Source organism: Seriola lalandi, unplaced genomic scaffold, assembly GCF_002814215.2.
Source record: "Seriola lalandi dorsalis isolate HSWRI2012SDOR001 ecotype SW California unplaced genomic scaffold, Sedor1 jcf7180002054559, whole genome shotgun sequence".
In the NCBI taxonomy this organism is placed as follows: Eukaryota; Metazoa; Chordata; class Actinopteri; order Carangiformes; family Carangidae; genus Seriola; species Seriola lalandi.
Window position 1 is genome coordinate 1,348,034 of NW_019525112.1, and position 11,726 is coordinate 1,359,759.

General features: G+C 44.0%; 1 protein-coding gene across 2 annotated transcripts; it reads right to left on the reverse strand.

The window, feature by feature from the left end:
- On the reverse strand, positions 1 to 8,908 carry LOC111662151 (uncharacterized). 2 transcript variants are annotated; one of them, XM_023415919.2, is made up of 7 exons: positions 7,480 to 8,908; positions 7,011 to 7,084; positions 6,574 to 6,799; positions 2,636 to 4,617; positions 2,163 to 2,381; positions 1,239 to 1,379; positions 1 to 986 (listed from the first exon to the last, which is right to left on the reverse strand). In XM_023415919.2, exons 1-6 carry the CDS (start codon positions 7,814 to 7,816, stop codon positions 1,275 to 1,277), a joined length of 2,943 nt encoding a protein of 980 aa, XP_023271687.1. In that variant the 5' UTR covers positions 7,817 to 8,908; the 3' UTR covers positions 1 to 986; positions 1,239 to 1,274. The 2 variants fall into 2 exon arrangements, with proteins under 2 accessions (XP_023271687.1, XP_023271686.1); XM_023415918.2 differs by having other exon boundaries at positions 6,574 to 6,802.
- Positions 8,909 to 11,726: the final 2,818 nt, after the last annotated feature.

The following is an 11,726-nucleotide window of genomic DNA, read 5'->3' on the forward strand; positions in this document are numbered from 1 at the left end:
TAAAAGGCAAAAATTTATTCAGTCTTTTAACAGACAGCGAGAGACAGCTCAATTATTTCTAAAATCAGTTTGTGAAAGAAACATCTCTTTATGTGCACACATTGCATTTACTCAGTAGGAGGGGGATTTGAAGTAGAACAAGAGTGTCCTGGATTGAAGTGGAAGAAAAGATCAATAAAACATCAGTAATGACACAGTTGTGTTGATTACTAGTCAGAAATTCACATTAAAAACGAGACATGTTTCCCTTTTTAAAGTTGGCAGCCTTAGAAAAGACAGTGGACAACAAATGGCCTGCAAATACACATGCAGTGATGTCACCAGACCAGCCCCGAGTCCAAACCTTGACTCATGGACTATGTGAAACTAGCAGATCAATACGAAAGGAGGGAGTCTAGTCAAATCATTTAAAAGTTAGCACACCAAAGGACAAAGACCCACTGGAAACACCCAAAGGACAGTCTCACTCCTATGATCGCCCCAAACTTCAAGTATTCCCTCCAACGTCTGCAACACTTCAAGTATTCCTGCCGAGGACTCCAAACCTTCAATTTATTACCACTTCTTAGGTTTACAACATAAGCTATGATATAAGTGCACTCGAAATTCATCTATACATAGAAAAATAATGATAACAATAGGTTGCAGTAATAGTTTTAACAATCACTTTACATTTCATTTTATACACAACCGTGATGTTATATCACTTTATACCGTGGCATCACATTCCCCGCCCCCTGAGTGTAATGTTCAAGTTTAACCTTCTGTAGCTATGGAAACGCAAACAGTAACAGCAACCTTGGTTTGGTTATTTAAATAACATTAGCAATCACTGACAACGGCAATGATTAGAATCAGAGTAATTATGCCTTTCCACAGACCGTTGTGCTTGTGTGTGACAGATGCATTATGTACAAGCTGCTGATCGATCATGTGCCTCTGGTTTCCGTTCTGTTCGCTGGTGTCAGACACTGACAGCCTTCATCCTGCAAAATTAACATTTTTGTGTTAAGAAACAGACAAGGTGCTTAAAGAAAATCAATGCAGATATTGAAGACATGTGATCACATTGCACTGTAGTGTATTGACAGTTCCTTCAGCAAGAGGTTTATTGAGTGAAAGTAAAATACGTACTCATCCCCTCCTTTCACAACTTTACACAGCACCACAAGGGGATGGGATGAGCAAACTAAACAGTTGAGTGTAGCTCGGGCTTGTAAGGTGTCACTTTCACCTACCCCAGTTTCGCTAGCCGAACAGACCCTCCAGCCTCCTCAGGAACCAGCAGCAATGCAGCTCCGGCATTTGTACAACTTGGGGTCATGGGTGCGGATGTGGTTCCGTACATTCCTTAGTCGAAAGAACGTCTTGCTGCAGAGCTACAGAAGTGCAGAGTGGGTAAGCCGGAGAGTTAACGCCAGGAAGTGACCAGAGAATGACAAGACGGAAGCTTTGACTTGCACTGATGATACAGCTGTGATGCCATAGTGTCTAGATCAGAAGTTGTAACCAGGTGCTGAGTGTAAAGATTCTGCAGTGTGTCTCACTCTGTGGGTTTTAGCAGTTTCCCAATAAAAAGTGACTTAAATGAATGAAACATAACAACCACACATTAACCATCTTTACCTTATATTACAAAAATAATAATACATATATTTTGTACCGTTTGTCTGTTCGTCATCGTGTATTTATGATATACAAGGTCCAGTTACCGTCTCAAGTCACACTGCTCAGTTAGTTATTTCTTCGTGAGCTCTTTAACACCAGAGAAGATAAATAAACCATTAAGGTGTAGTAAGACCCATCGTCAGTCACAGGAATTTGATTTCCCCACATGGGACCATGCAGCACTAATGCAATAGCATGACAGTTAGCTACCGGTCCATCCATATAACTCTGTGTGTGCAGCTCAAACTCAGTGTGAACACACACTGGACCAGAACTAAAAGACGACAATGCATAAGTCTTTCTCCTTGGTCTGGAGTAAACGAACACCAGGTGTGAAAGCACCCTTCGATATTTCAATCAAATTGGCCGGTATAATGTTGAGTGGGAATAATACATTTGCATGCTTTTGGTGTTCCATGTTATGGTTGTCAATCCAATGTCTCAACTCCACTCGAGAGCTCTATTCTAGGTTGTATATGAAAGCGGGTGCTTACCGGACAGGGCCAGTGCTTGCCCTCGATGTGCCTGAGGCGATGCATGATTAGAGCATCACAGTCCTTGTAGGTGGCTGCGCACTGCAGACAGGCATGGGACGCCTTTGGGACTTTAGGGGCTTGACTACGAGGCCCTCGAAGCCGTTTTAGTCGTGCCCGTCGTACGGCATCCAGCACGACACAGTTCCTGCTGCTCAGAGCGAGGACTTTACCTTGTTGCTGGAGAGAAGACAGCGGGGAAAAGAGGATTATTGATGAGTTGACTCAATTTTTGTAGATACAAAAAAAAATGTACTACAATTATAGATAGTGTCCTCATTTATACTATAACACCAGGAGTGTTACTATGAAGAAAACTTGTACAGGTAGGTGACATGAGTGATTTTCTACATTGTTGTGTCTTTATTGCCCTTTCAAGGTCCCTAAAGAACTCGCAGTCATCATCATACATCACTACCTTCCCTATTATCTACCTTTGGCATGGTCCGTGTGGTCTTGGACCCAGCAGATTTGGCCAGATGAAGAGTGTTGTTTTGGGAGTTTCCCCTGGGTCTCTGAACCCTGTTTTGGCTCACTTTCCTCTCCTCCCTCTCCCTCTTCACCACAGGCAGGGTGGTGGGTGGCACTCTGGCCCTCAGTGCTCTGTGGGGGGGCTCTTCAGCTCCAAATTTCTCCCCAACTTGTGACACAGAGCGTGTTAAGCAGATATCCACGCTCTCCTCCTCTTTCTTCAGTCCTGCCATGGGCCCCCCTGCTGGCCGACAGAAGCTGAACAGAAAGCCGGAATCCAGTAATTTGATGGGGGGCTTGCTCTGGCGTTTGCCCAGGTCCGGTGAGGGAGGATCGGGGAAAGGTCCGACAACTGGCACCGGGTCTGCTGGCTCCTCTTTAATGACTTTGTACAGAGGGTGGTTGTAGATAGAGGGTGGAGGTCCATGATCTGATAACTGGAGCCCACCAGCTTCATTATCCTTCACTCTCAGTCTAGTATCCATGACCCCCCTCATCCCCTGGTTCCCCACTTTCCTCCCTTCCTCCCTCGGCTTACCTTTGGTCTTCTTAACCTCTCTTGCGGAGCCCCGCTTCAGCTTGGCCTTTGTTGCTGGTCGGCTGCTGTTATAACGCAGCGTTTTGACTGTTTCTACAGGGACCTTATTTCTGGTCTGTGTCCTCTGTGAGGGTGGGGATCTGTGAGAAAGACCTGAGATAGAGCATTCGATTGGTTCTGATTTGATCCTGACTGTGTTTCTCACAAGAGGTTTTTTGGTGCTCCGTGGCAGAGGCTGCTGGGCAGGAAGGTGGGCACCGTCACCCTTCCTCACTGACCGTCTGAGTTCTCTCCCCCCGAAGGAAGGCCTGGATGCAGGTTGGAACATGTCTGGCAACACACCTTTACTCCGCATGCTCCTGTCGCTTGGAGGGATATGTCGCACGGCGGTCTTTGGCCTCTTTGCAGTAATCTGTTCCGCGCTCACTGTGCCCACAGGCTTGGCCTTCACTGACTTGTTGAGGAGGCGGGTGTTAACGGGGTTACAGAGGGGAAGCGACAGTGTCATATCCCCATACGGTAGAACAGGGGAGGTGGCGCGGGGTTTCCGCCGCTTCGTCAGTGAATAGTTGTTGGCCTTCAGCTTCCTCAGTCGTTTCTTTTGTCTCCAGCCAATTAGATCTTCTGGTCTGGGGAGGAGAGCAGTCCTCTGTAGCCCCAGAACATTCATTAACTTGTACTTCTCCTGTGCTCTCGCATAATCCTCTTCATCTTCTCCGACCTCCTCTACTTCCTGCTTCACCCGAACAGGGCTACACGCCGCGCTGGGCCTTGATCTGGAGGTGCAAGAGAGGCGAGTGATGGAGTGAGGCTTTCTGTTTCGTCGCGGGCTCTCTGGCACGGGCAGAAATCTCTGAACCTCCTTGGCTGCACCAGGAGTTGAGCGGAGAAGACGGGTGTTTGATGGAGGTATGGGTGAGTAATTCTGTGACTGAAGGTTGGCTATGGTGTGTCGAGGTATAGTAACTTTCTTGGAAGAGGGAGATTTGAAGTCCATGAGCTTCATCCTGTGCGAGGGACTCAGAGGGAGGCCGTTATGACCTTGGAGTTTTGCCATTCGGCGCAAATTGCGCCTGGGACTCCCTTCTAAAGAATCATCTGAGGTGTCCAGCATTAGACTGTAGCTGTCGTTCATGTTGTCCTCTAGTCCCAAAACTTTTTTCCTTTTGTTTTCCCTTTGCTGGTGATGACGCTCATGGCATGCACCAGAACAGGTTGAGGTAAAGCCTTTGCCAGGATGGAGCTGCTGTTCCTGCTCCTTCATGAGAGCAGAGCAGGCTTCCACTGCCGGCCACATGCCCAGATGGCGGGCCATGGCGATGACTTCAGGTAGGTCCTCCTGGCGAACACACAGAGTGGAGGAGTAGGAGAAATCCAGCAGCGAAAGAAGGCTGTCCTCACGGAAACCTGAGGGGGGAAAAGGAGGCTTTAATTAGATGTGCTGAACCCCGGTCAATCAGTGAGTGAGATGAGGGAGATGAAAGCAACTCGGTGCAAAGAGGATCAGAGAGAAGCAGCAAGAGTGGCAGCAAAGTGTAAACATGACAGTGGAGACTAAGAGACAATATAACAACTGCTTTAATCAGGGACACTTCTGCTGCTACATCAAAGACATAAGTAAATGAGAAAACAGACTATGGCTGTGTCCCAATTCAGGGTCTGGCGCCTCCAACTACAGACCAAAGACTACAGACTTTCTAGACCAAATACGCCACAATTCGAACCTGTTACAAAAGGTCTCTTAAAATGTGGCTGAGAAATGCACCCCCCCTTTGGCTTGAACTACCTTACATCACCAGTGTATCTTCTGCAGCTTTAAGTTTCCTTAAAATCATTGTTTCATGGATAACGAAATGAACCTGAACTTGGAAAGTCAGAAATGATCATGTGACTGTGTATTTACAGGATTTTTGCATTCAGCGGCTCACCAGTCACTGTTAAATGTATAGATATATGTCTATTTTAATAATCTATTAATTGTTTCAATCATTTTTTGAGCAAAAACACTAAAAACTTGCAGATTTCCTATTCATCTTTGCATTTTACACTGTTGTTCAGATAAAGTAAGATATGCAAATATATTCACTGGGCTCTGGGAAATTATAATGGGCATTTAGCATTTTACAGAGAAAAACTGTATAATTTGGAGGCTAATCAATAATAACAAAAAATGCAGATCTGAATGGCTACACTTGAATGTGAAGTCAGAGAGAGATGCAACATTGTTCGAATATAGCGATAACGGTGCATATTTCTAGTCGACAGTCTCTCCAGGAGGGTGTTCATTGTGTGGTACTTGTTTGTACACACAAAAATTGACAGAATTAGAGTTGTGAAGTGGGAGGAACTATTTTGGGGTGCCACTGATTCTAGAAGTAATAGGTGTGTTAATTTTTCCTGTAAACAATGTTACGTGACTGACAATTGGAGCATTTTTGCAGTTTAGATTGATGTGAAATGCTCCCGTTTCAATCATCAGTGCAAACGGTTAATAACTGCGTTACAAAATATCAGGTTCCATGTTAAAAATCGAAGGTACAAGCTTTTGTACATAAAATATTAAGGGGTGAAGATAACTACCACTTTTAAGGTATTTTTTGGCAAGAAACATCCCATTACCGAGCATAAAATTCTGTCAAGTAATCCCCTGGTGGCGATCTCTAAAGATTATAGTGTTGAGAAAACTGAAATACAATCTGCACTTTAAATCAGTTCACTTTTAAACTGTCTCAGTTTTTTGATCCAATTCAGAAGCTATGGCACCCAATTTTGTTAGCAACTCCAATGACAAAGCGTTTTGAATTCCTGTCCGCTTCAATTCACACCTCTGACTGGCCTCTTCAGCAACAGCAACAATGGGTACTGTAGTATTAATAGTACCATACCAAAAATGTCAGACAAAACATGATTCATCATAAACGAATCTGAAATAATGAAAACTGGTGTTTCTGTGTTGAGTAACATTAAGGATAGCATTTACAAAAAAGACTGAAATGAAAATACAGAATGGAAAGAACCACTACTGGAACCAGCTTCACCAGAAAGATCTGTGGGAGGGAGGGGGGTTTCAAAGCTGTTCAACAACCCAACAAGCACTAGCGCCATTAACCTTCTTTCAGTTTAGTATTTGGTGGTACTTTGATAAACATTTCCTTGAATTTAGATTGGAAATTGACTTAGAAGTTAAACAGGAAAATTCTAATGCCCAAATGCATTGTTTGTTGCCTGTGGGTCAAGACTGACTCATCTGAAAAGAAGGCACAGGCTCAGTCTGGCCTTTAGATCCAGATCCAGCCCCTTAAACTGAGCACAGCTCAGTGACATTTTCTATTGTCAGTTTAGCCTCTAGGTAACTGCTCTTACCGGTGAGATCTATGTCTGCTTTCATGCTCGAGTCCATCTCTGTGAAGATTTCCTGGAAATGATCGCTGACGGCCGCCAGAACAGCTCTGTGGGCTGAATAGGATCGGCCGTTTGTTCGCAGGGTGATGTCACAGAACAGCCCCGCCTCCCGCTGACTCCTCAGCTTGCTCAGCATGTCAGCGCTGTGTGATGCCATCGTCTTTGTGACACATCCTCTGCCACCCAGCTTCTGACAGAAGAAGATAGAAGTTCATCATTATAATAATATAACATGTGAAAAAGCACTTGTGGGAGAGGAATGTGAGAGCAAGATTAAGTGAGACTGAGCATGAGAAAGTGTGAATTTAAAATGTGTAGGATGCCGAAAAACGAGGAACTGATAAAAAAAACTTGTGCCGTAACTTGTCAGATCAACAGTGACTCCGACCTTCCCTTACCTGAGTTTTGTTGGTGCGCTGGCTCTGACACTCTGGACAGCCCAGGACAAAATCTCTGATCTGGAAGTACATCCCTGTTAAGAAAACAGTTATGCAAAGATAAGATTATGAGGAAAAAAGATAGGTGGGGATTTTCTAGTACAACTTCAAAAGATAATAATCTTAAAGGCTCGATACTCCTCTGACACTTGTAGAGCTGACTTTTGATCTTGATGAAAGACACAGGATGAAATGTATTATCTCACACACACAGCCAGGGCCATAATAAACAACCATCTTTAATGTCTGAGTATGTTTCTTGATCTTTGACTGATTCAATCAGGAGTGTGTGGTTGCTTCAACAATAAGAAATGAATAAACTCTAGTTACATATAGATAAGATAACCAGTAAGAAGAAGCTGGTTTACAGAGGAGGGAAACACATGCTGTCCTGTGAAGTCAGATGTGAGGCAAACAGTGATGTTCATACCTTCCCACCAGTAGTTTTCAGCCACACATTTGTAGGTCTCCTCCAGGGAGAGGTGGCGCCGTCGTAGGTGAAAGGTGGAGATGGCCTCATGTCTCCGGTCCTCATCCAAAACCTCCCGGTAGTTGATGAAGCCCCTCTCTAGCTTCTTGCGGTACAGCAGCCCGTCTATCACCTCAAAGTTGGGCGACCAGCGTGCAGGGAGCGCACGCCCTTGTGAGTTCCCGACTGACTCCATATCGCCGGGTCTGTCTCTGTCTCCATCCGACCAGGGTTTGGACGGACAAAACGTCCCAGGGTTCGCGTAGGGAGCGTTAGTGTGGGTGCAATCGCCGGCCATTTTAACCGGTTTTATATTCAGATGTAAGAATGCAACTTTATCCAGTCTGGAAAGCCTCTTCCTCCGAGAAGTAGTTAAAAACACCCCCCCCCCCTTTTGCTCGGCCGGGTCGCCCCTTGTACGTCACGGCGGGGAGCTACGGGCCAAACTTCACCCACAGTCCCGAGACAAAGTACACGTGGATGCTGTGACAGCAAACAACAGACCCCTAAACCAAACAATGAGCCCCTGCAAACACTCTTCGACACCCTGCTAGTAGCCGGGCTCCGTAGCCCTCCCCTCGTTGGTGTCAGTTAGCTAAAATTACCGTAACGTCTCTCATTATGGCTTACAAAAGACTGTTTTTCCTCAACTGGCGCTTAGGAAGAAAGTCACTATCATATGGGGGTCAGCAGCATTTCATCGGAGGGTCCTGCTTTGTACCCTAGCTGTCAATGCGGGCATCACTTCTCGCTACCAAAACATAACTGACTAACATCCCTAAAATTTTGCCCACAGTTGCACTTTATGTTTGGGAAACGTTCGGTCATATTTTTGTACAATTTAGTGGTTTCTAACGTTACGCAACGTCAACAGAAATGTTTGACTGTCAATCCAAGTGTAGATAATAAATTCAGCCAGGAGAGTAACGCGCCAACAACGCCGAGCCAAGTGATGTAAAGTCACCGGTTTCACAGCGACCACGCACACAGGCTTCACAGCCGACCTCTCACCAGCAGCCCGTCTTCCATCCACTTCAGCGGTCGGGAGTGGCCTCCGGGGCTGGATGACGGCGGGCAGCCTCACCTCCGGCGTTAACTTGAGATTTCTTTTCGCCAACTCGAGTCGGAAGCAACATGATGACGCAGCTATCAGCTCAGCATCGCCACTTCAACGACCTAAAAGCGAGGTTGTCTCCGCGGTCTACCCGAAATGTTGTAAATCACCGCCGGGTCCTTTCAAAAGCGAGCCAACAAGCTCCGATCAGAAACCCGACATGATTCATACCGCTCCCCTTACCGCAAAGCCTGTCCGGTGATCAAAGAATCCGATTTTTCAAACTCGTAACCTTCTGTTTGTTGCTAATCAGCAGCCTAACCGAGCCAGCTCCTCCCCGCCTTCAGACAAAAGCCATTAGCAGAAGCTTTAAAGAGCTTCGGCCAGACGAGACGCGATTGGCTGATGGAGCTGCCACTCATTTAGTTTTCGGCCCCTCGCTTTCAAGGTAGGTTGCTTGCTCACGATGCCAGTATACTAGTGTTTGCTTCACTTGCACAGTCAAGTTAAACATGATACACCCAGTGGAGTGTCTCAACATTCACATTGAGGACGCAGTGTAAGCAAATATTGCCCAATTTTTGTCCCATCCTCTGTAAATAAGATGACATTATTTAGTCAGAATGAATTAGAAATAAATTATTTTAAAATGTTAGCTGTCTCTGTCATCTCAATTTCAGCCACAAATACTCCAATAATGTAAATTATGCAAAATTTCAAGATTATAATATATAATACACAATATGCAAGCAGCCAAATTTTGACACCATAAAATGAAAACATCTGTATCAAATGAATACATCACCCATCACCCAATTATAGGTTCATGGCTGCATTTTAAAATAAGATAATCATAAAAGTTGCTGCTGAACAGTAACTTTCTCTGAGCAAAGCAGTGGCAATTTCCTTAAGATATATGATACTAATAGTAAGACACTGGGAATGGTGTACAGTAACAAAGCAAAGGTGTTCAAAAACTTCCATTTCACTCAGTCAATCTTTTGTATACTGTTTTCAAATACAAATGAGGAGGTGTAGAGTCTGACTTTACACAACAGTGAAGCCAATATTCAAACAAAACAAAATAATGACTGTGGTGGTACTTCACTGCATCAGCTCACTATTTCTGTTTTGTATCGACCACTAAGTTTGTCAAGAAACCAAACCTTGTGCATTTCAGTCACTTGTACGTTTAAAAGACAGCAAGCTCCACTGTAATGATGGAGAGCATATACATTTAACCACAACCTCTACACAGTTTACACTACTGAATACACACCCAACATATCCTTTTTCTTCTTTTCCATCATTCCCTGTGCATTTTAGGCAGGTGAAGACATCAGGACCAGGGTAATGTTAAAATAAGTAGAAATGCTTGCAAACACGTTGCACTGATTCTGTAATCTCTACAGCCAATCTGTGTGCATTGAGAGGTTTGCATGGTGAAAGTGAGCCAAAGCAATCATAAAATAGTGGTCACACTGTGGTCATGTCATTCGCATTTAAGGGTTTATCAACCTTGGAGTAGTTTATATTCTTCAAAAAAGAATTTATAGTGGCAAGAAAAATTATGTGAATCCTTTGGAATGACCCGGATTTCTGCATCAATTGCTCATAAAATGTGTTCTGATCTCCATCTAAGTCACAAATGTAGACAAATACAATGTGCCCAAGATAATATCACACCATTGTTATGTTTTGTGTCTTTATTGAACACACTCATTAAGCATTCACAGTGTCAGGGGGAAAAGGTAAGTGAATACTTGGAATTAATAACTGGTCAAACCTCCTTTGGCACCAATAACCTCAAATGAGCTCTTTCAGTAGCTGCTGATCAGACCTTCACAATGTTCAGTGGGGATTTTGGACCCTTCTTCCTACAGATCCACTTCAGCTCAGACATTTTCTTAGGATGTCTGGTGTGAACGTTTCTCTTTGGGTCATTCCACAGCATCTCTAGTGGATTAAGGTCCAGGCTCTGACTGGAGCAGGTGGATTTTCTTAGTTTGAAGTCATTCTGTAGTAGATTTACTTTGATGTTTATCGTCATTGTCCTGCTGCATCACTCAGCTTCTACCGAGCTTCATCAGGTGGACAGTCACCCTGACGTTATCCTGTAAGATTCCTTGATAAACTTTGGAGTTAATTTTTCTCCTCAGTGATGGCGAGCTGTCCAGGCCCAGAGGCAGCAAATCGGCCCCAAATCATGATGCTCCCTCCACCGCGCTTCACCTTTGGGATTATTTCTTCATGTTGGTATTCAGTGCCCTTTACTCCATACATATAGTGCTGCATGTTCTTCCCAGACAATTCAACCTTAGATTCATCCGTCCATAACACATTTTCACTGTAGTGTTGTGGAGAGTCAAGCTGCACTTTGGCAAACCTCGGGGGCACAGTGTTTTTTTTTGTTTGCAACCATGCACCATGATTTTTATATGGTCACTTCATGAATAGAGATGTTAACCAGCTCTAACGATTCCTTTAAGCCTTTAGCTGTTACACTGAGGCTCTTTGTTTTATTACTGATAATTCTGCGTTGTGCTTTTGGAGTCATCTCAGCTGGGTGCCCACTTCTAGGAGAGTAGCCACAGAACTAAATCATTTCAGTATATAGACAGTTTGCCTGACTGTGCACTGATGTATATCCTTTAAGCTTTATGCAAATCAACAACCCTTGAGCCAAAGTTTTTTGATATCTATTTTTTGCAAGGTTATGGTTCAGATCAGATCTTGTGAACAGCAAATTCAAAATGTGTGTGTGTGTTTTTAAGTAGAAGTAGTTCTAACCCACATCTTCAATCTGGTTTCATTGACTGGACTCCAGGTTTACTAACTCCTAAGTCACAAAGCTTTTTTTAATTAGAATCTATAGAAATTATAAAGGGCTGCCTGAATAAATCAATATGAAAAATCCAAATAATACATCATGACAAATGGCTGTCCAGACAGCACATCTACTCAGCAAACATAGCAGCATAAATGCTATTTCAGCAGGGTCCTCACTATAACTGTAAAGAGGAAATGAGAGTTTGTATCAGCCTGTGAATGATCATTGTCCTAATTGAAATGAATGCTTTACGTAACCTTCAGCTGCTTGTTATTAAGAAAGCATGAATCATCCCAGTTATTCAACACAAACCACTTTAACATG

Coding starts and splice junctions, on each gene's coding strand:
- LOC111662151 (XM_023415918.2), bottom strand. CDS start 7,816: ATGGCCGGCGATTGCACCCACACTAACGCTCCCTACGCGAACCCTGGG. Junction 6,803..7,010: donor AGCGCACCAACAAAACTCAG/GTAAGGGAAGGT, acceptor TTCTTCTGTCAG/AAGCTGGGTGGCAGAGGATG. Junction 1,380..2,162: donor GCAAGCACTGGCCCTGTCCG/GTAAGCACCCGC, acceptor GCACTTCTGTAG/CTCTGCAGCAAGACGTTCTT.